Here is a 25,039-nt window from a genome sequence, read left to right as displayed (position 1 = left end):
TCCCGGGTTCGATACCGGTCAAGGGCATGTACCTTGGTTGCGGGCATATCCCCAGTAGGGAGTGTGCAAGAGGCAGCTGATCGATGATTCTCTCATCAATGTTTCTAACTCTCTCTCTTCCTTCCTCTCTGTATAAAATCAATAAAATATATTTAAAAAAAAAAGAAGAAGAAGAAGAAGAAAAGTTATCCCAGCAGAAAGAATGGCATACACAGAGACAGAAAGGTAGGTCAGCAACATGACTATCTGGATTACTTGAGCAACAAACTAGCCATACCAGAGGGATTCTTACGTTAGGGGTAGCTAACATAAGAAGATTTAGACAAGTATGGTAAAGACCTTTTTATAAAGGCCCGCGGGCCTTGTGTTTGACACATGTGCTCTAGAATGTCAAGTTGGGAAATTAGGATGTGTGAGATTCAAGGAGGTGAAGACTATGACAAAAGAAGTAAAAAGGTGAAAAGACAATTTTAGGACAATGAAGCTGGGCATGTTGGTTGGATGGACATCATTCTGCCTGCTCTCTCATTGTTATGTCTCGCCTGCAGAAAGGGAGTTAATTCATAAGAAGCAGCAGCAAAGGCCTGCGGCCATTTAGAAAGAGCAATCATTAGGGCATTGAGACTGGTAGACAAGGATGAAAGGTAAGGAGACAAAGATGACACAGCCTCCCAGTCCAAGGAGACTGGAGCAAGCCAATTACAGCCAAGAGCTAAAGAGAGAGAGAAGGGATGAACAACTTCCAAGGGAAAATGAGTTCAATTTCACACATGATGCATTGGAGGTGAAAGTGAGACATACAATGGAATGTCCTGTATTGAAAGACATACCCTAAGGACTCAAGATCTTGCCTGGAGTGATATATTTGAATTAAGGTGTGTTTTTTTTTTATGTAATGGTAATTATTTTTTTTAAAAAGGGGGGGGGGGTGGTAATTATAGAAGGCCAGGAGGAGTTAATAAGCTTAGTGATAAAAATAAAAATTGTGTAAAAAAGGGAATGAGAAGCTAAGACTGAGAATTGAAAGCAGAGACTAGTTATAAAGTTTCATCATGAACCCAAAAGGGATACCCTACAATGAGGGAATTTCAAAAAAGGATCACTGCTGAACAACGTCAAATGCCACAGAGAAGCAAAGGGAGGTCAAAACTGGGACAGAGCAAAGAGAAATGGTCACTGGAAAACTTCAGGGGTCTTTCTTCTACAGAGAGGAGTCAAAAAGACTGCCTGGGATGGGCTCAAAGAGGGCATAAAGCAGTAACTGCAAGTAAATTTAGCAGTGTGGGCAAGAAGTCTGAAAGCTCTGGGAGAGAATTTCCACAGCAGCTACCAATGGCAGTGAGATTAGGACGAGGTTTCCCACATATTTTCAATACAAAAGATCTGTCTAATTTGATGGCTTACAGTAATATAATATATAATAGTAAAAGCCTAAATTCTGTGGAGACTGCTAAAGGACTTTATTACAGGAACTAGAGGCCCAGTGCAGGAATTCGTGCACAGGTGGGGTCCCTTGGCCTAGCCAACGATCGGGGCAATGGGGGAGGGACCACAGGAGGTTGGCCAGCTGTGGGAGGTTGACTGTGGGAGCTCACTGACTACCCCCTGTGGTCAGTGTGCATCATAGCTACAAGTCAACCGGTCATTCGGTTGTAACATTGGTCTGGCTTTTATAAATATAGATTACTACAACCAGAAATCAAACCATTGCCATTACAATCAAAAGCAAAGGCATCTGAGATTCTCACAACAGGGACCTTTAATTATGCCTTTATGCATGAGGGATGAGACAAAAACAAAACAAAACCTTTAAGGACATCACATCAAACCTTGCAGTGGCTCCCTTGCATTTTAAATCTCCCTTGGTATGCAGATGCTTATATTCACAAATTGGTACTTAGAAAAATAACTCTGCATAACTAATCACAACAAAGAACTTTGGAAAATACATCACTCCCCTATGGGAATCATCTAAAGACTTTAAAATATTAATTTTTACAACATCCTTATTTCCCAAAGTAGCATACTTCCTTTCCCACAGCAAGAGTACTTCCCACTAATCACTATTGCCTTATTACTTTGCTCAGATACATGAAAAACAATTAGTTGACTTCTACCTAAGTTAAATCCAAACTTTAACAATATCTTGTCTACTACCAGCATTTCTCATTAGTTTTGAAAAATATCACTGGATAACCACTGACATCGTACAAATGCAGTCTCCTAGCTAATTTCATTTCTCTTTAGCTTCTTCTTCGATGTTTACTTATTTTTTAGTTTTATAAATTAATTTTTTCAGGCTATCCTTTCTCATCATTCATTTTATTATCAATATTATTTAGCATTTATAGATCTGACTCAAGTTTGTAGCTCATTACTAGACCTTCAATACCTTTCCAATATATGATGAATGATTCAATAATTTTTTCAACAAAGAGTTTTAGCCAGGACCGGTTTGGCTCAATGGATAGAGCATCGGCTTGGGGACTGAAGGGTCCCAGGTTTGATTCTGGTCAAGGGCATGTACCTTGGTTGCGGGCAGATCCCCGGTAGGGGGTGTGCAAGAGGCCACTGATCGATGACTCTCTCTCATCGATGTTTCTAACTATCTGTCTCCTTTCCTCTCTGTACAAAATCAATAAAATATGCTTTTTTTATATATATATAAATGAAGACTTCTTTAAAAAAAAAAGTTTTAAAATATATTTCTATCCCTTAATAAGATATTGAGTATGATTCATACCAATTTATTCCAAAACATTAATGAGTACCTACTAGGTGCTAGGTATAGTTATAGGGGTTGAGCAAAGAGCAATAAACTAACAGTCATGAATCCCTTCCCTTTTCTAAAGAATTCCCTTTGTAATGAGAGAAGCAGCAGCATAAACAAAATAATTAAGGTATTTAGTATGTCAGCAAGTACTTTAAAGAAATTAAAACAGAAAAAGTGAATGAGGAGTGTTGGGCTGAAAGAGGCGAGTTGCAGTTTTGGAATATGGTGGTCACAGAGACCTAAAGGAAGCAAAGGCGCTGGCATCGGGGTATCTGGGAGGACAGTGCTCCAAGCAAGGGAGCAACAGTGCAAAGGCTCTGAGGCCCTGCAACCCCAGGTTCTGTCCTCACCCTCCAGGCTCTAGTCTAGAAGGTTCTGAGTCGCCTCATGTAGGACATCAACTGCATCACAATCTCAGAAGAGGACGACTGTCTCCTCATTTATTTCCCATTGCTTACTCTGAAGTCAGAAGTGGGATTACCCCTTGATTAAGAAAACATGCGTTTGTAGCTACTAGTGTGAGAACTCTTTAATTCCAGTGTTTTTGGGTGCATTTTCCCAAACTGGCAGCCCAGCCCGATCTCTGTAGGAGGTTGGTGGGGCTGAGAACTCAAAGTAAAATGTCGGCCTTTTATTTGTAAATTGATTCCATCAGAGACATGGAAGGGTGGAAATAGGTTAGGGGCATTGTTATTTTCCTGGGATAATTAATCCCACATCCTTGAGTGTATTAAGGTTTTTCTTCATATGAATAGGAATGGCTCTTGTTTGGGGGGTTGGTTTTGTTTTTTTATTCAATTTTGTTTCCTTGCTGTGGCAGTTTGAAGACTAATTGTATCTGGACCTTATCCTGTATTACAAGAAATGTGGAGACTAACTCTGAACAACAGAACGTAACCTCACTCTCAACAACTGTTCCTCAAACATTATCAAGTTAATAAACAAAACTACTTAGCTTTGTGGTTTCCCAAAAAAGAAGGAGATAACTGATTTCTGTCTTCCTTATTTTTTCATACTTCCTGAATCTCCAAACTGATTGTATCACTGGCATAAACAATCAAGGGGAAGAAGTACTGAAGGGAATTAGAATAAATTGAGCTACAGAAACTTGAGTTATAGGTCATTATGTATTATACAACTTGAATATTGGGTTCAGATGATGGGCCAAAGAGTCTCTGACTTTGTCCTTTGGTTTGGACAATCCACTTCACCTCTGTGCCCCTGGGACCGTAAGTGACATGAAAGACCCTCTTAGTGTTCACACAGGCAGCAAAGGGAACCTGCTCACCTCCAGAGAAGTCGTCAGGAGTGTTTTCAAGTTTTTCCTAAAGGCTCCATCTCTAGGTAAGACCAGACTTGGTACATAAAGGAAGGTCCTTGTGTCTGGTAAGTATTCTTATGAATTACACAACAATCATAAAACATTAAAAAAAAAAAAAAACAAACAAAACAAAAAAAAACCTTCCTAGTTGGAAAAGGGACTGAGGGAGTAACTATAAACTAATTGGCACAAAGGATGATTCTAACCATCTAGGTCCTAGATTCTAGGAAATAAGTTTAAGAAAAGCAGTTAAAAATCTACCTTTCTTTGTTACAGATATCGGACCCAATCTTTAATATCACGGGACCATCCGTCCCTCCGACAGTATCACAAGCCTGAAGTCCTTACTCAAAGCTACCCAGCAGTCCATGAAGTGTCTCTGCCTGAGGATCCTGAAAGTGAAGGGTGCGGCAGTGGGGGACTGGGACCAGAGCAGAGAGCATGGGAAGGGGCTGAACTAACTACATTTCTCAAGAGTAAAAGGTGGCAGAGATCCCCGAAAGCTGCTTCCTTGGCTCTGTGTCACACAGAACTCAGCTGTGTTAACCCTTGACCCCATTTCCTTTCATGACCCTCTACAGCATCCAGATGTTATCTTAGACCCACTTCTAAACCCAGCCTGGCTTCCCAAAGGCAGGCACTGTGCTCTTGATTGATGAGTACCGTCAGCACGCAGGGCCTCCTCCTGGGCCTTCGGGACTGCTGGCCAGGACGCGTGCTGAGATCTTGAGCACGGCAAGCAGATCTCAAAGCCCCTAAGTAAGAGCTACAGATACCCCCGAACATGTTGTTGCAGAATGAAATGGAAGTTCCCTCCTAGATACTGCATCTTACATGATTTCATGACACAAATCTACTTGCCTTTGAGGCTCACTGCCTATATTCTGTGCACAGTCCTGTGCTTTAGCACAACGGCTGCTGGTGTTAGGGCTGATTCTGTCCCGACCACACTCTCAAAACCAGTGCCCCTGATAAAGGAGAGGTAAGAATACCAACTTTTTTTTTTTTTTTTTTTTTTTACTTTGAAACAATCAGGCAGACAAGTCACAAATAGCACAAAGAAGTGAATGGAAAAGATTTCAACTTTCTGTGGCAATTGTGTTTGCACTTCCTTTTAACTTTTATGATGAATTAGCCATAGAATAGTCTCCACAGAGAAGCGGAAGAGGAAAGCACACAAGCTTATCAAAAAATACAGGCAGCTAAATCCCTTCCCTTCAGTTATGCTTTTTTTTGTTTTTTCTAACATCTAACATAAGCATAATTAGTCACCAATTTCTATTCTGAAGTTGGTAAGGATGATGGCAATAAATCTATTTCCTCTCCTTTGTGCCCCACAGTCAGCAAACTACAGAATGAAGTGCTGCAAAAAAGGCTGCTTTAAAAATATCATTTCGAGAACTTCAGCCTCGGAATCCGAGCTCCTGGACTCTATTAACAGGAAGGGCTCGAGATGCTGAGGGAAAGGGAATGTTTTCCAAAGTCCTGAAGTGACCTCCCCCCTCCCCCACAGTCTGGCAGTGGCTCTCAGAGACACTTTACAGGCCACAAAGGGCTGTAGCCAGCTGTCCACGCTTCTCCAGGGAGTCAATTCTACAGGGACATTAGGGGGACAACACCTAGGAACAAGGGGGTGGGGGGACGAGGTCTTGCCAGGGAACACTGCTTACCCTTCCCGTTCCCTCTCAGGGAAAGACCCTGAACAAGTGACCTATACCTTAGCTTTTAGCTCATGTCTGGGGTTACCTAAGGTAACAGTTACAAAACTGGCTTTAGAGGCAGCGGGGCATTCGGGGTCTCCGACCCCCTCACCCCCATTCACCTTTCCGATGTCTCAGTCCGCTGGCACTGGCATGAGGCAGTGGATTTTCAGTTGGCACCTCCAAAAACATAGGCCTATTATGTCCAAATCAATGTACTGGAAAATGACAGCTAGTGAAAGCTTTAAATCTTAGTCACCATGCTTTTGCTAACCTGCTCTATTCACTTCATTAGCCATGTTCACCTGTGTTTAATGTCATCTACAGATTGTAATTATACGGGAGAGTTAGGCAAGAGCCTGCTTCTTCTAGGATACCGCCTGTGAAGGTAAGAGTAAAGAAATCAATGTTGTTTTTAAGAGACAGAGAAAGAAGCGTGACAGGAAGGAGTGGATTCCTGCCTGTTCAGGCCCATAAAATGTCAAAACATAAACAGCTGTTTCTTCCCGGCTCTGCTTCATTCATTCTCCTTGCCGTTTAGGCTGGCTAATCTATCAAAATTTCACTCTTTTGTCTCGTATCTCCTGGTAGAATGTGGGAACTCCATGAAAGCAGGGATTTTTCATTATTATGTATACATCTTCTTAGTCTAGAACAGGGATTCCTTTTGGACTCTAAGAATATATATCACTGTGCTAACTGTCCTTGCTAGAAACTGAGGAGAATACCCCGTGTATAGAACATGCCTTTTTGTCAAACTTGATTCCAGGACTGCCAGAATTCCAGTTACTCTATCTCCTCTAAAGGATCCAAAGAAGTAGTAGGCCTGTCAGGAAAGAGATTAACCCAAGAATATATTGTATATGCGTAGCCCATGGGCACAAACAATAGTGTGGGGAAGGCCTGGAGAGGGGCAGGGGTTGAATAGAAGTGGGCAAAGGGGGTGGGGATGGGAATGAAAGACCATCTGGAATACTTCAACAATAAATAAAAATTTAAAAATTTTAATTTATTAGGTGGGGGGGAAAGTAGGCCTGTCAACAGAATCCCGGGAATAACAATCATTTCAATGAAGGATTCACTTCATTTGTGTTTAAATTACATTAATGCTTTCTACCAATATGATCCATACATTATCCTCTGAATGCAGAGTAGCACACACATTTTGGAGGTGTGTGCGTGTGTTTGTGTGTGTGTGTGTGTGTGTGTGTGTGTATGTAAAATTAACCCTTGCCTCAAATATCTTTAGATTTAAGCATGTATAGGATAAACATGAGCTGCAGTTAACACATAAAACCAAGAGTTCTATAATAATATGCTACGAAGTACTAAGTAAATAAGTACAGAGAGATACAAATGGTCCTAGAATACTTAAATTTGGCTGAAAGTAGTCTCGAAAATGATGTTTGTTAACAGATAACCAACCGGAGAACTAAAGCTGTCTATTTTTTTTCAAGGTTCATTGTGTATCCTCATTTTTGAGCGAGAAACTCCTGACTTCTGGGTAATCTTTGGCTCCCGAGTACTTGCTCGGCTCTGACCTGTCTTGGCTGACCATTAGCGCCTGTTGCTCTCTTGCTCTTGACAGTTTGCCTGAAATGAACTGCTGTTCCTTCCTGACTTCTAGTTTTTGTGTACATCCGGAGTCAAGTTCTGTGTCTGGGTTCCAAATCTGCCTTGGTTTTCCTAGGCCTGATTAATCACACTGCTCCCACAATCTGGAAATGCCCAGGCCAGTAAATCACCCACTGAGTCTTGGAACAGATTCAAATAGATCTATTCAGAATCCTCAACCTCCCACTTAATTGATTGGTGTGTCCTCAGTTGTGAGTTACAATGATGGAAGACCTGAAGATAGTTGTGAGTTGTGAGGTGCACATGACTATGCAGCACCTGACACATACAAACATATGGTATCTGAAGGTTTCAATATTATCCCGGGATTTTTTTTTTTTTTTGGAGACTTCAGAAAAATAATAAAAATTACACAAACTCTTCCCATACATAGTGAGAGCCAATTGGGGAAGGGGGGGAGGGGTGCTAGAGGGAGGGAATGATAGAGTACGCTTACAAACATATATGAAAAGATAAATATTACTAGATGGATTTCTATGTAAGAATATGTTATTTTAAGAGAAAAATACTCCAAATTATAGTTTAAGTATAATAGATACTTCCAATGAAGGAATCCAATAATTAATATAAATGATTTTTTGAGGACATGAGCCTAGAGTATCACTGGGGCCCAAAATGTGGCAGAGACTATGCTTTGCTCCTCAATATTAATTCTCCAATTCTTCATCCTATATAATAAAGGCGTAATATCCTAAGTGTCCGACTGGTCAACCATTTGGTGCACTGACCACCAGGGGGAAGACGCTCTGACAGGTAGATTAGCTTGCTGCTTGGGTCTGGCTGATCTGGACCGGGTGAGAGGGCCAGACACGCCCTGGAGCCCTCCCACAATACATCACCAGCCCCCATCACCCCGATCAGAACTGGGCAAGATGGCCCTGATCCACCCCAATTGCCAGCCAGGCCGAGGGACCCCACCCATGCAAGAATTCATGCACCAGGCCTCTAGTTTTACTATAGAGCTCCCCAAGCAGTACACATGGCTGCCGAATACACAACACACTTCCCAGGCTCCCTTGCAGCTGGTCCAGCCATGTTACAAAGTTTTGACCAAGAGGGTAAACATGCAAGTGATGTGTGGAGTATCTCACACTCTCTATCCCTCTGGCTCTGGAATGTGCAAGGGGCCCCGATAAGCCAGCTTCAACTATAATGACAAGGACACTCTAGTGCTGTGGTCGGCAAACTGCGGCTCGGGAGACACATGTGGCTCTTTGGCCCCTTGAGTGTGGCTCTTCCACAAAATACAACGGCCTGGGTGTGTCTATTTGAAGAAGTGGTGTTAGAAGAAGTTTAAGTTTAAAAAATTTGGCTCTCAAGAGAAATTTCAATCGTTGTACTGTTGATATTTGACTCTGTTGACCAATGCGTTTGCCGACCATGGCCCTAGTGTATTGGTTCCCCAACTTTCTTTGCACAATGGAACCACCTGAAGAAACTACATAAAATACTGATGCCTGACTCTCTCCTATAGATTCAGATTGAATTGGTCCTGGGAGATGGGGGAGAAATAGAAGGAACGAGAATCTGAATGACCCGATGGAGCTGAGCTTCGTACTCCCCTGGAACACTGTTGGGCAACAGTATCAAAAATTAAAAAACCAGAGCTCTGAGAGAGAATGCAAAACAAAGCCATGTGGATTCCATACACCTTACCTATTCACAAACAAGCCCTCTGTGTCATTGAAACTGCTGCTGTTTGGCCTCAGTGGAAGCAGTTGAAAAAATATCCTGATAAATATACAAAATAAACACAAAAATTCGGTCTTCAAAAGAAATAATATGTAAGTGTGGATAAGAAAAGTATTGTTCTTTCTCTAAAGGAAAAAAAAAACAAACCTAAAATAACAGAGTGTAGTTTTAGCACAATCCAGGGAAATCATTGGTGAGCTAGAGAAGATTCATTAAAGAAAAACTAAAAATAAGTTTAAAATATTATTAAGTTTGACAAGGCAAAGGCACACAAAATTATTTAAGTTTGCTGATTTTTTAATAATTTTCGCATAACAATGAGAACTTGGAAGCAAAATGTGAAATCTAAAAAAGATGATTTTAGATCAGAGTTAAATACTGATTTATCTTACAGACTCATTTCGATAGGTCACAGGTTAAACTGCTTTAATAAAGAAATGGACTCCTATTTTGTTGCTCTGACATTCTCAACATGTGACTTCCATTTCATGGTCCAAAATGGTTGCCCCAGCACCTGCCATCACAGCCTCATACCAAGCCGGGGTGAAAGGGAAGAGTGCATACTCCTTTGTTATAAGGACATGTAATTCTGCTATCCCACTGCCTAGAACCTATTACATATGCAACCTAACTGCTAGGAAGGCTGGGAAATATAATCTTGAGCTGGATAGTCAAGTACTGAGCTAAAACTTTTATCATTATAGAAGGAAAAAATATAGATATTAGGGGCAATTAGAAGTCTATGCCAGAGGTCTCATTCTTAAGAGATGCAAGAAACATTGAGATAAAATTCTATCTAGACCATTCAAAAATGTTGTCAAGTGTAAACGATATAAATACAAAGATATTTTTATATCAAATACTAAGATATACAAAGTGCATACAAAGGCATACAAAGTGCAACACAACCCAGATGTACAGTGTACAAAAAAAAAAAGGAAGTCCCTTTTCCTCTCATAGTTTCACCGCTGGGAAAATAATGAATTATTAAAGTAATCTTGGAGCATGTGGGTATGGGACTAACATTATGTGAAATAATATCTTTCCATAGCTCCTCCCCCAGTGCTACTGACAGAAAAAAAACTTTGGAATGGCAGATGTCATTTTTAGACTCCTAAAATTTATTTCTTTGGGACAAATAAGAAAACAAAAACAAAAACAAAAAAACTAGACTCCAAGGAAGTAAGGCTAAGTTGAGGCATTACAAGTCATCAAAGAAAAATATCAACATTACTTACACAATCACTAGAAATGTGTCACCATCTATAAAGGCTCTCCAAGACAATTTAAAGCAAGAAGACAATTTAAATTGATAATTAAAGTAACAAAAAGTGGCAAAGCAAAGCCAAACATAGATATCAACCCTTATTTGACATCTTAGAGAAATGAAGTTTTCAGATGAATAAAAATGTTTGCCCATTCATATTCTATATTGTTATGTTTTTTGCTATAAACCCAGAGAATATTTTTATATCATTATTCTAAATTTAAACAGCTGGAGTCATTTCCTAAGTATTATACTATTTAACCTTTTCAAATGAAAGACTTGCCTTTAAAAGAAAATATGTGCTTTGCATTAGTGACAGAACACAATGTCCTTGGCTTAAATATTCTCCCACAAAAGAGGTCCTATATGTCCATTATAATTAGCTATATAGCAAGGCTAGAATACAACAAATTCAAGGAACCAAGGTCTGAAATCATCTATACTAACTAGAAGTATCACATGAACTCATTTGTGAAATATAATGAACAACATAAACTAATGAACAAAAAGAGAACCAGAGTCATAGAAGCATTAAACAGACCATTCAGTCTAAGAGGGAAGGCAGGAGAGGGTGTAGGGGGTAAGAGATCAACCAAAGGACTTGTATGCATGTATATGAGCATAACCAACAAACACAGACCATAGAGGGTGAGGGCATGTGATGGGGAGTGGGAGCAACTGGGGAAAGAAAGGAGACATATGTAATACTTTAAACACTAACAAATTTAAATTTTAAAAATAAATAAATAAAACTAAATGTGTAATTAAGAATTGTGCTTATAGTTGAAATAAATGTTGCTCACATTGCTTAAAAAAAATCATAACCTCAACTTACTGTATCACTTTTCTTAAAATTTGCAATCATTGACTTCTTGAATCAAATGAAATAGTTCATAAGAATGGGAATTTTTAAAACTTTTTATTAGATGTATTTGACTAATTATACTCAATACCATTGGAAAAGTGACTCAACCACACTTTTAAACAAATAAAAATGTACTAAGGGATATTTTTTCTGTGTATGTGATTGCTTACATAATGTTAAAAATCAAAGGAAACTTTGAGGTAAATATAAGGTCATAAATCAAAGAAATATGGATTTTAATATAGCTAATGCAATTTTAACATGCTGAGAATAATAAGTCATCTATTATGAAAAGTAATATTATATATAACATTTTCAAAGAATTAATGTAAAAAAATAACTATTTTTAGGTCAAACTATTTGTACTGAAAACAAACATAATTTTATTTGGTATTAAAATGTAATATCAGGTATAGAGAACATCCTAAAAGACCAGCACTGAGAATAATGTAATCACAACAAAACCTGTCAGATAAATCAATGTTTCTTTTTTTTTTTAAGTGTGTACAATGATGGCTGTTTGCATTAAATGTAATAAAGAAATTCTGTATAATTTGTATCAAGGTTTAAAAAATATTACACCATCCTTTCAAGATCTGAACCTAGTCATAATAGATGTACTAAATCAGAAGAGCTTACTTCTGTATTTTGACTTTTAAATTTATATGCTGCGCTTAAGAAAGTCACGTTTAAAAGAATAATTAAACAAAGATATCATACAGACTCCCCCAACAAACCTCAGATGTCTGCGTCTAATTCCCTTGGCAACCGATGAAAGTGTATGTTCTAAATCTTTATTACTGTGTTTAGGGCTCCTCACTCTCAGCCAATACAAACAGCAAAACAAAAACAGAGCACAGAGCAAACAAGAGTTCAACTCCACAGATAAAGGGCACCAGGTAGGAACCTCCAAATTCCTTTCTCTCCTAGGGGTGTCGAACTCAATCAGAGAAGGGGCCAAAATCTAAAATCCAGCCTAAATCGCGGGCCGAATGGTTTACTGAACAGTCATAAACTGTCATTGTGATGGAAACGCAGCGGAGTGCAGTGATGACAGCGCGGTGCGGGCCACATTGCAAGGCCTGGCGGGATGGATTTGGCCCGCGGGCCTTGTGTTTGACACATGTGCTAACCTGACCCTTGGCCTTACACCCTTTCCTCCTCCCAGAGGAAAGCATCCCTCCTGGAGCTCCAAGACAAGACCGCCCCTCCCTGCATTCCCGAGGGCCCCTCTGGCCTCCTCAGGACCTTTCTTCATCTATTAAACCCTCCGGTGAGCTCCTAGGATTGGAAAAGAAAGGGTCAGCAGCAGGCTAGGTGGTTTAAGCGAGTTCCAGGCTCAGTCTGTGAGGCAGAAGAGACAGAGGAGAGAGACATAAACTCAGAGTTTGCAAAGGGGGGAAAAGACAAAACACTTCCTACCTACCAGAACTTTACTCCATGAGCGGATTAGAGCTTCAGGCCTGCCCGGTGAGATATGAGGTATCGACTGTATCTTCCAAATATGAACTAGGCATAAAGAGGTTATGTAATTTTTTTAATTGCATAAGAATGTTTTTGTTGATTTGAGAGAGAGAGACACATCCATCAGTTGCCTCAGGCCACAACCAGGAATCGAACCTGCAACCTGGATATGTTCCCTGACTGGAAATCAAACCTGCAACTCTTGGATGGTCAGGATGACACTGCATCCCACTGCACCACACCAGCCAGGGCTAAGAGGCTATGTAATTTGTCCAAAATCACACAGTTTGTACATTTCATGCCAGGGCTTTAACCCAGGCTGTCGGGTTCCCCAAAACCATGCTCTGTACCATGCACTTCGACCCCACTGTCCCAGAGTTTTCAAAAGGAGGTACAAAGGCCACTAGCTCTAGATTAGAGAAGAAGCAGAATGCTCTTGCTTAGTTCTGCAATGACATGTTGCTGTGGGAATGTTCCATGGCGAGATGGCTCGGTGAATTTTGCCAAGCACCTTGCCTCCCAGTGCCATGGTTTTCCAGAAGTATGCAGTTGACTTCCGCCATGATCTGTTGTAGCTGCTTTAGTTCCCTTTTCATTGTCTCCTTCTCCTTGGCTGTACGCACCTTCCTCAAACATCCTGGATAAAATCAGCCCCTTGCAATACTAACCCACTTCTTCCCTTACGTTTACCACCTAGCACAGTGAAGATTGTCTCCATCCTCTTCACCTCCTCAGCTTCCGCTCATGTCTCAGCTCATTCTTCATCAGCTCCTGCTCACACACAGTAGTGAAGCTAAAACCCCACAGATGCTACTTGTCTAACCTTCCATCTTCACACTACCTACTTCTCAAAAGTTGACACTTGAAAGAAACCTTTATTTGGGGAACTAGATCCGTCCTTGTCATTCCAGAGATCACTCTGTCCTGGTTCTTCGCTTCAACCTCTGAAGAGGGTTCAGTTCAAGTCACCAGGGCACTCTCCTCTTCCTCTAACCTTTAAACATTGGCTCTCTCACATCCTACCCTTCTTTGTATGTTTTCTTCCTCAGATTGTTCCCCTGGTGTCAGCTGATCCACCTGACAGCTGCAACACATTTGACTCCTTAATTTATAGGCCTCTAACTCTGGCCCCAAATTCTTTCCTAAGTTTTATCTTCCTATTTCCAACCATCAGCAGAATTTGCAGCTCAGTGTGTCCAAAACCGAATTCCCTTTTCTCCTCCTCCTCCCAATGCTGTGATGTCCCTCACATTCCATTTCTCATTAAGGACGCTACCCATCTTGGCTTCAAACTAGAGACCTATGCTAGGCCTTGGCTTCAAACCACCCTATGTACTCCGTTCTACTTACCTTCACTTCTCAGTGAACACAAACACTAAAGGTTCTTCCCAAGAAATATCTCCTAGTGGTTGGGTGTTTTGTGTTTTATGGTTTGGTATCTTCTTCAATGCCTCCACCTTAGACCAGACATTCCACGTTTCTTACCTGAGCTACTGCAATGGCAGAAACTCCTAATGGGTAACGACACTCCAGCTTTGTTCCTCAAACCCATCAACAGAATTATCTTGATAAGAAACAAAGCTAATCTCAATAGAATCTATTTTTTTCATTATGTCATCATATTATAATATGATGCAATTGTGCAAATGAAACCATAGACTAAAGACACATCCTTCTGTGTAGAGAGTAGGCTCTGGCCACACGATTAATTCTCCAAAAATCAGAATTATGAATGAACCCCATTTAGTTCATGGTACATTTACTGCAAGAGTCAGGACCTCTTAAGCGCAGCTTCCTGATGCCATCCTCATGTATACACCTCAGGCTAATGACTAGAAAACAAAGAACCCAGGCAAATCTGCCCAGGAGTAGTGCCCAGCCAGGGGGCTCAAACAGAAGCTATCAGAGGGTCTAAGGTTAAAACAGGGCAGAGATTGCAGATCCTGAGAGCAAGCTCGCTTAGGCAGGAGAAGCCAGGCTGTTTATGTTTCATGTCATTTCTATGGTTATTGGCCTCTCCCTCAGCAAATAACAACACTCTTTGAAAGTTATAATTTGACCCAGATTAAGGGGAGCAAGGACAGGTCTTCTCTAAATTAGGGTTATTCAAGAGGCAGTGCATGCTGAAGGCTATTGAGTTGGCAGGAATAGAAAATAAGGAGAAGGAATTCAATGGTGACAAAGATTTAGGGAACTTCTTCCCACATTCCAAGGTCACACTGAACATGCTACTTTGTGGCGGGGGCGGGGGGGGGGGGGGGTGAATAATTCTCTTCCTAGTCTGGCACATTCCTCCTCAGCCTTCAGAAGCCAACTCTATTGTCATCTCTTCCCAAAAGCGTTCTTAAACCCCATACTAAGGGAGCACGTTGATGCCTCCCTGCTACTTTATCATTTTACTAAAGATTCGGTGCACAAAATTCATGCACAGGGGTGGGGGAAGTTCCTCAGCCCAGCCTGCAGGATCAGGCTTAAACCAGCAGTCAGACATCCTTCTCACAATCCGGACCGCTGGCTCCTAACCACTGGCCTGCCTGCCTGCCTGGTCACCCCTTCACCTGCCTGCCTTCCTGATCACCCCTAACCCCTCTGCCTGCCTGCCTGCCTGATTGCCCCTAACTGCTCACCCCTAACCACTTCTGTCTCGGCCCCCGCCGCTGCAGCTTTGTTGAGAAGGATGTCTGGAATGACATCCAGAGGGTCGTTTGGCTGTCTGGTCTAATTAGCATATTATACTTTTATTATCACAGATTGTTGCACCTGCCACATGATACTGTGATTATCTGTATACTAAGGGTTAGGGCTGCAACATGAATTGGGGGTGAAGTGGGGCAAACTGCATATCATAACATAAGCCTTAACATAATGTGTTGAATCTATTCATCTTTGCCTGGAAAAGTTAGATCGTGACTGAAAGAAGTTGTTTTCAAATTCAAGCAAACTGTTTTGTTTGCTTTGCTTTATTTGCCTGTTTGTTTTCTTGAGCACCTGCTATTTACAAAGCACTGTATTTAGGCCAAGAAAAGCATACATAGGAAGTAAATGCACACAGGAAATAAACGCTCAGGCCCTATTCTCCTGGGGTTTACCCTCTAGTTAAGTGGTTTTTCTCACAGCTTTTTAAAAAGCACCAATCAGAGGACAGTGGAGAGGCCGAGTCCACCTAATTCAGCTCCCTCTGACCCTTCGTGAAGCCAAATCACAGAACCCTGGAGCTCCAGGGAGTGCCATGGGAAAGAACTAAGACACACACACCTATTAGGCCAAAGAAGATAATGAATATGCAACTGATTAGGGTAAATTGTAAAGCACCATACTAACTATGGCTGTATGAAGGGTTCTTACAGTCTTAAAGTGCACTGAGCATGTACAGACTACCACGGGAAGGAGTGCACTGGCAGAAGGAAGCGAAGGGGAGGAGGCAGGGCCTCGGAGACACAGCTGAAAGGTAGAGGAGACCATAAGTATGCACTAAGGGTGACCAGCAGGTGTGACTCCGTAAGGCACTGCAGCATCAGAGGAAACAAGAGTGACTATTAAAGGGCCCTCCTGCGAGCCAGACTCTGGACTGAACCCAAAGCATACTTCACCGTGTCATCATAGCAGCCCTGAGACAGTTACTATTTCCCCATTTTACAGATGAGGAAAATAGGCCTTGAAGAGTTTTGGAATGTCTCCAAAGTTACGCAACACATTAGAAACAGGACTAATTCTGGAGTATATGAGGTCAAGCCTGGACAGATAACAAATTTCAGTATCTTTGTTTTATGGCAAGACACATGACTTTGTCTTACAGCCTACGCTGGGGAGTGATCCTAGTTTACATCTGTTTCCCACTATAATTATTAATAGCACTGTCTTTCACTCTCCAGAGTGTCCCAGTTTAGAGGGGGAAAAAAGTATATGGTCATCTTGCCTAAATGCTCCTTGAAACATGTCTACACAATTTTCCAGGCCCAGTGCAAAACAAAAATGTGAGGCCTTTTGTTCAAAAGGCAGAGAAAAAATACTATCAAAGGTGCTGAAAATATAAAGTCTTTTTTCTTACATGTATCTATACTGCTCACACTCCATTGTCCCACTGAACTTCACTTGCAAAAGACAAGTTCGAAGACAAAATTAGCAAGAATTCTGCCCTTACTAGGTAACTCAGTTGGTTAGAGCATCTTCCCAATACTCGGAAGTTTCAGATTTGATTCCCAGTTAGGGCACATATACACATATAAGAATCAACCAATGAATGCAGAATATTAGTAAGTAGAACAAGTCTCTCTCTCTCTCTCTCTCTCTCTCTCTCTCTCTCTCTCTCTCTCTCTCTCTTTCTCTCTCTCTCTCAAATCAATAAAAATGTTTTTAAAATATTAGCAAGAATTTCAAGATGGTAATGGCAGAACATTAAACCTACCTAAGGTCCTTCTGAGTGTCAAGCCCTATGGGACAGCTATGAAGTGAAACCCATAAGGCTGGCCCTTGGTCTGTTCTTTTTCTGTCCACTCAGGTGGGTCTGTGAAAGCATCATGACCTGTGACTGGATGGCAAGCAGGAAACCAGTTGCAATCTACTACTGTCCAGACTTTGGATGTTAACTATTAGATCCATCACAGCATTCTTTAGAAGATATGTTTAGAGTATTTCTAATGAAGCACAAAATTTCATTGCCTAAACAAAACAAGAAGATACATTCAAGCCAATTTGGTTCTTCTCCACCATTTTCTTTATCTCAAAAATAAATAATCCAGAGGATGGAATTGATCCATAGTCTTAAAGGAAAATTTAGAATACACTGAATTGAAATAACAGTGTATTACAAAGTCTAAAATACCTTGATGCCTGATTTAAATCATGTTTCTGTTTTAAATGCAGGCAACTAATGTTTAATTTAAAATATTTTGTTACATAAATACATATGTGCCTCAGCTTAAGTAATTTCCATTATCTATACAGACCAAAATCAGAAATTTAAGGATGATTAAGAAACTGTGCTTAAAATGGGTGAGGGAAGGTGGGGAAAGGATGAGAAGAGATTAACCAAAGATCTTATATGCATATATGCATTACCTATGGACAGAAAACAATAGAGAGGTAAAGGCCTGGGGCAGAGTGGGAACCAGGTGGAGATGGGGGGATGGTAATGGGGACTGGGGAGTATTGATCTGTAATACTCTCAACAATAAAGATTTTTTTTTAAGGGATAAGAGTTTGGAAGATGGGTCAATTTGCTCATTCATTCAGCATGTACTGATTCCTTACAATGTCTCAAGCATAGAACAAGATCCTGGGGAAACACAGGTGAATAAAATATAGACCTCAAGAAGCTTGCATTCTAGTTCAGTGTTTCCCAAACTTCTCTCATGATGAGAATCACCTGGTGGAATTGTTAAACTACAGATTCCTGAATCCCAACTAAGAAGTGCTTAACTAGAATTTTGGGGAACATATAGGTAAAATTGTATACTTAATTAGTACTGAGAACTGAGCCTTGAAAGCCCAATAGGGCCAACAGGTAGCTAAGGGCCAGGGAGGAGCCAGAGAGGAGCCCTGAGAAAGCATGACACCCATGGGAAGAGACAGCTACTCTGACAGCCGCAAACTTAAAGGAAAGTCCCTTATTCAATCAAGAAGTGTGGGCCTGGCCTGGCCGAAACCAGTTTGGCTCAGTGGATAGAGCATAGGCCTGCGGACTGAAAGGTTTTGGGTTTGATTCTGGTCAAGGGCATGTACTTTGCTTGCGGGCACATCCCCAGTAGGGGGTGTGCAAGAGGCAGCTAGTCAATGATTCTCTCTCATCGATGTTTCTAACTCTATCTTTCTCTCTTCCTCAGTAAAATATATTTTTTTTAAAGAAGAAGAAGAAGAAGAAGAAGAAGAAGAAGAAGAAGAAGAAGACGACGACGACGACGTAGTAGTAGTAGTAGTAATAGTGTGGGTCTGGCGGGCACTGGAAAGAAGGTAGATATGGATTGAGTCTATGTACAGAGAAAAAAGGCAACATTCATGGACTATCTGGGAGTGGGGGTGGGGAAAGGTGCTCTCTCCTGCAAAGGTGAAGAGTTAGAAAAGAGAAGAGAAAGAATTCAGAAGTAAAAAAATCTTAGTAAGAAAAGTCATCTCTCAGGCCATACCATCATTTAATCAAGAGCAATAATACCATTTTGTTGGTTTATTTATGGGCCCACAAGTAAAACATGTTCTTGATAAAACTAAAAACATGTTTTCTATCTCTTTGTAATAAAGACGAGTTACCCTTCATCCATGTGAATGGCTTGAAGCAATGATAAAAATCTAAATGACTAAGCTAACAAATATTTAAATTTGACTTAAGAATGCACTATCAAATTTTTGCAACAAATGTACCACAATGCTTATTTAATATTACAGCTAATTTTTTAAAAAAACTTTTATTGTTTGTCTGCATTTCTGATTATTCCATTAGGATGGACTTCTAAAAGATGAATTACCAGGCCAAGGGGTTTAAATATTTTTAAAGCTCTTGATACATATTAGATTAGGCTAAAATTAAAACTAGATGGGCCAAATATAATACATGGAAATTAAATGTTACTATCAATAAGACCCAAAAAAGAAAAGCTAATAGTGTATTATAAGTAGATCTTAGGTTTTGAATAGTTTTAAGACTATAAGTAAGTCAGGGGAAACTTTTGTTACGGATGACTTTCAGGCCAGTAAGTATGTTTGTGTGTGTGTGTGTGTGTAAACATACATGTGCACAAATAATAGACATAAGAAAAGTCCCTAATTTCTGCATGAAATGAAAAGAATGAAATTATAATGTGACCTACTTGTAAGTAGAAAAATATAATTTATTGTATACATCCTACCATTTCTATCTGGTAAGTTTGCAGTTTTAATAATCAGGTGTTAAGATTAGAGGAAAAAATGATATTTTAAATAAAGGTTAACAACTTGGTTTTTAAGGTAGCTTAGGTTAAATGTGTCTGTAATGAGGATTTTCCACACTATCTTTTCATAAACTTCCAGAAAGGAGTAATAATGAAGGCAATTTAGGAAGTGACTCAGATTGTTATAAGTCAAAGGACTTTGTCACCACCAAAGTCTCACGAAAGCCAGTTTGAGGCTATTAAACAAATCTCCTTTAAACATGCTTTTCTTTCCTCTTCTTTTCTGTTCATTTTACATTGCTGCATGAAAGTGTAGAATTCTATTTATGACCAATTACCAGTATAGTCTCAAATAGACAAACATTTCCCAAGACTGTGGCCCCAGGGAGGCTTCAAGCAGATTGATTTTAAACTTGAGACATTACCCAGAAGCCAACCTGTGCATCTTCCATCCCCTGAGACATCCATTGTTCTTCCCTTTCTGCCTTAGTTAAGAAGCGAATTTCTTCGCTCATCATCATAGGCAGAAAGTTTACATCTTTCAAAACCTGAACAGGAAGTTTGGCCTAAGAAGCATTTCCCTCTGGCCCAGGGTTACTAACAGGGCGGTGGACATGGTTAAATTTGGGGAAGCCTGCAAAGGCTCTGGCTCCCGAGTATGAATGATGCTCCACCGGGTGGAAAGCAGCCAGTCCTCAAATTCTTTGTCTTTGCAGCAGTGAGTAGAAAAGAAAAAAAAAAATCAACTTTTGAGTAATGTCTCAGAAGTTTCTCTCACTCAAGTGTTGCCCCTCCCGGTCCTTCCAATGAATGAACCGCTTACAAAGCTGGCTTCCAGTGAGCCAGGCTGAAACTTGGAAACATAGTTCCTGCCGGTTCTAGGGAAGCTTGAAGTTGTCTGACCTGAGTTTTATGATGCGCCTCTCCTGGGCTCAGTGGGACCCCAGAGCCTGAGCGGGAACGGATTGAAACCCCAGGTGGGGGGAGGGAAGGAAAGAAGGGGAGGAGATTGTCGGACTAGGAAGAGGCGACCACCACATGTGGCTCTAATATCAAACAGCTGCTGGGGACCACAACCCCGCTGCCCTCCTCCCAGTCCCTCCACCGGAACCCTGCTGCAAAGATTACTCTCACCAAAGGAACTTCCCGGTCCTGATATCTGAATAAGGGACTCAAGAAGAACCAAGTCCTTTAAAAAAAACAACAACAAACAAACAAAAAAACTAAATGTATTTGAAAGTAGCAGACTGACTCTCATCAGGAGCCTAAGTCTCAGCACAAAATCCCCAGGGGAGGAGGAAAAAGGGGAGAAAATAATTGCACAATGCAATCCTGCAGGCCAGGCGGGCGGGAGGGAGGAAAGATGCCGGGATGCCCTGCACCAGCTCCTTCTGCCACTCCAGCTAACTTTGCAAACCTGCACCTCTGCGAGGCCGGGGACACTCTGTGCGCCCACCACCCCCCCTCCCCGCACTACCATCTCCCCGCGGGGTCCGCGCCCCGTGCACTCAGCGTCCGCGCGCGGCTCCGGGCGCCCGGGATGCAAGCACCGGTCCGGGTCCCGGTGCCGGTGCCGGTGCCGGTGCCGGTGCGGGTCCCGCGCCCGGCCACTCACCGACACCAGGAACTCCAGCGTGGCCACGTAGTCGCGCTCGGTCTTCTGCAGCTCGCTGAGCACGCACACGCGCAGGCGGAGCAGCCGCTCCGGGTCCCCGCGGCTCTCCTCGCTCATGGTGCGCGGCGGGGCTGCGGCGGGAGAGGAGAGTGGCGGCCTCTCTGCAAAGTCCGTGGAGGGACGGGCGACTTTGCAGGCGGGGGAGAGGCTGGGGCGGGGAGGAGAGGGGAGTGGAGGCAGGAGGGGTCGCCCGCTGGGCCTGGGGCGCGGGAGGCCGGGGCGCCGCGGAGCACACTCCTCCCCGGGGATGGGGCTCCGGCCCGGGACCTGCGCGCCGGCCCCGCCGCGCCGGCCTCACTCAGCCCCGGCTAGAGAGGGGAGGCGGCCCTGGCAGCCGCCGCGGGGACTTGGACATTAATCAAATGCTTTGTATCCATGTGACTCCGACCCTTCACCCTTCGCCAAATCTCAGGAAAAAGGAAACACAACCCTGGGGAAGTGTGTTGCGTGCCAGCTAACTAAACACCACACACACACACACACACACACACACACACACACACACACACACACGCTGGCTCGCTCACGGTCAGCACTTGAGATGGAACGGATGGGAGATCCCCAAACCTAGGAGGGAGGACAGACTCCCAGACACAGCTCCGGGGGTCGCTCCTGGGACTCCTCCCGCCTATTGTTCAGCTTTAATGTGTTTTTGTACGAATCCTGAAAGCAATGAAACAAGTCCCCAAAGTTACATAACTGGATGGGAACAAAAACAAAAACCATGGTGTTGACCCTCCTGTTTGTTTGGTGTTTTCTTGTTTGTTTGCTTTTTTTGGGGGGGTGCGGGGGGAGACATTGATTTTTTTTTTGATTTTTTTTTTGCTTTATTCAGGCACAAAACAGGTTTGCTTTTAACCTCCTCCTTCTCTCCCTCCCCCCACCTCCCCCCAAGAATATTTCACTGGGCTGACCCCCTCCTGGCTGCCCTGGGAGAGCCCATTAGCATAATAAATAAAGACACCATGGGAAAGTGACAGCCTGGCCTATGCCATCAGCTCCCATACAATGATCATCACCATTGCTCCATGCTGTTTTGAAGGGAGACCCTTTGCAAGTCCATGACTTTCTTCCAACATCTAGATAGTATGCAAATCCAACCAAAGGCAGGGATATAGGGGCTAGTTTTGCTTCTAAGAGCTGCTATGATTTAAGGCACTGACCCTAATTAAACAGACAGAGTTGTTAGTGAATGCTCATCCACAGAGGCAGATAGATTCTTGAAATCAAGAGCATGTCTTGATTTCGATGTTTCTGTTGATTGCCTTTTCTCGCTGGGAAACAGTCTAATGAACAATGACTATTTCCACTAAATTTTTGTACTTCAGTATAATTTAGAATCACCTAACATAGGCAAAAGTGGGGGGGGGGGGGGGGGGGGGGGAAATATCAGCTTCAAAGAGCCAAAGCACAAGCAAGCAAAACAAACCATATATATATTTATTTTTTTTTTTGTCTTGATACTATTCGCATGTTATTTTTTCAGAGGCATTTTTTCCTACTTACAACAACTTTAAACGGCCGCACTTAATGACATTTACATAAACTGAAGAGTGAATGGTTTTGATGCAAGAATGTGGCATGTTAATCTGTCCCAGTAGTTGAAAGCCATTATTAGGCAAAACTCTAGAAGAATAAAGATGCTTTCCAGTTATTGATATTACAACAATGATCAGTTAGGCAGATGATGTCCTCAGAGAGCACAGTTTGTGATGGATCACGGTACCCCTCTGAATGCAACAAACAGGGGCCGTCCTTGTTTTCTTACATCAAGGACCCCGTGTGAGTGATGTGTGAGCAGCTGATGGGCAAGAGGTGCTTTTCCTCTTTCCCCCCGCACATGTCTCTTTGGAGGTAGCCATGAGCAAAGAGGAAAGAAGTAAATGGCTTCACACTCTGTGGCAGAAGAACAAAGGACAAGGCACATGAAAGAGCAGACTTCACAGCACCTAGTAAACAATAAACGAAAGGAATAACTGGAAGACAAGGGAAACGGGCCTCCAGCGATGAGTGGGAAAATCAAACATGAATGCATTTCCTCCCCCCCTTGGTCTGCATACCCTCTAACATAAAAAGAAAGTACATAAATCATGCTTTCTATCAGGTGTTCTCCCAGAAAAAAAAAAAAAAAAAAAATTGGCCTATGCACAACTCCCTACTAGGGGTGTCGAACTCAATCAGAGAAGGGGCCAAAATCTAAAATCCAGCCTAAATCGCGGGCCGAATGGTTTACTGAACAGTCATAAACTGTCATTGTGATGGAAACGCAGCAGAGTGCAGTGATGACAGCACAGTGCGGGCCACATTGCAAGGCCTGGTGGGACGGATTTGGCCCGAGGGCCTTGTGTTTGACACATGTGCCCTAGACACTCAGTCTTACCTGTAAGAGCTTGAACCACCATTGAGCCTGAACCACCAATGGGGTTTTAGCACCCAGAGCATGCGCCTCGGGTCCAAGCACTGAGGACCTCTATGTGTGTTGCATAGGGTTAGGGCATGAGACCACAGAGGTTTTGATCTCTAGGCAAATGTTTCTCAAGGTGGGCCATAGACCAATGTGTGACAATTCCCTGAGCCCTTGTTAAAATGGAATTTTCTGGGCCCCATCCCAAATGTATTGAATAAGAATCTTAAAAAGTCCTGAATGGTTTGGCTCAGTGGATAGAGTGTTGGCTTGTGGACTGAAAGGTCCCAGGTTTGATTCCGGTCAAGGGCATGTACCTTGGTTGCAGGCACATCCCCAGGAGGGGGTGTGCAGGAGGCAGCTGATCAATGTTTCTCTCTCATTGACGTTTCTATCTCTTTAGCCCTCTCCCTTTCTCTCTGTAAAAACAACAACAATAATATATATATATATATATATATATATATATATATATATATATATATATATATAATTATTTTTTTTTAAAAAAGAATCTCAAAGATATAAACCCTAAACTATTCTGACAAGGTCTTCAGATTATTCTTAGATACACTAACATCTGACAGCCTTCATTCTAAAGACTTACAATTGAGTAATTCTATTAAAAGGCAAACTGTAGCTGGGACTGGTTTGGCTCAGTGGATAGAGCCTCGGTCTGTGGACTGAGAGGTCCTGGTTTTGATTCCGGTCAAGGGCATGTACCTTGGTTGTGGGCACATCCCCAGTAGGGGGTGTGCAAGAGGCAGCTGGTCCATGTTTCTCTCTCATCGACATTTCTAGCTCTCTTCCCCTCTCAATTCCTCTCTGTGTAAAATCAATAGAATATATATTTTTTAAATAAATAAAATAAAAGGCAAACTGTAATGAGTGCTTTGCAAAAAAAAAAAAAAAAAAAAGTGCGAGGAAGCTAGCAGAAAAATATTGACTTAAGTGTGCAGAGCCAGACTCCTCTCAGAAGTGCCTCTGTACAGGGATTATCAATGGTTTCTGCCCACTCTTCCGCATCATTCGTAATAATGGTCGGCTTCAGGACACTGGCTAGTGCCTTCTGCCAGACAGCTCTCAGTGTCTTCTGTACCCCTGGCTGAGGTCCTTAATTCCTCATCAAAGACAGAAGAGCATAAGAAAACAGGGCTGGAGTATCTGGAAACCTTCACTTTAATGGTAAATAAGGTCTTTCATAGGCTCTGAATGTGCTGTATCCCTCCCCGCTTCCTCTATTGAAACTCCGGGCTCTGTCTGCCAGGAAAAGGAAAGCGACAACAGAAATGATGGACAGGATCCAGTTTTTCCCTCTGAAATACTAATGAGGCTGAAGCATCCCATAAACAGGAGATGGGAGAAGAGAAGATAGAAGAGGCT

At 42.1% G+C, this 25,039-nt stretch overlaps 1 protein-coding gene across 1 annotated transcript in view; it reads right to left on the bottom strand.

The window, feature by feature from the left end:
- PREX2 (phosphatidylinositol-3,4,5-trisphosphate dependent Rac exchange factor 2) overlaps positions 1 to 21,732 on the bottom strand; it is a 208,729-nt gene extending 186,997 nt beyond the window's left edge. The window contains exon 1 of the mRNA XM_036437097.2: positions 21,193 to 21,732. Coding sequence (XP_036292990.1) covers positions 21,193 to 21,309 — 117 coding nt within the window. The 5' untranslated portion in view covers positions 21,310 to 21,732. The remainder of the gene's footprint in view (positions 1 to 21,192) is intronic.
- Positions 21,733 to 25,039: the final 3,307 nt, after the last annotated feature.

This window comes from Pipistrellus kuhlii, unplaced genomic scaffold (genome assembly GCF_014108245.1).
Source record: "Pipistrellus kuhlii isolate mPipKuh1 unplaced genomic scaffold, mPipKuh1.p scaffold_m20_p_14, whole genome shotgun sequence".
NCBI classification, from domain to species: domain Eukaryota; kingdom Metazoa; phylum Chordata; class Mammalia; order Chiroptera; family Vespertilionidae; genus Pipistrellus; species Pipistrellus kuhlii.
This window is presented reverse-complemented; position numbering and strand designations above follow the sequence as displayed.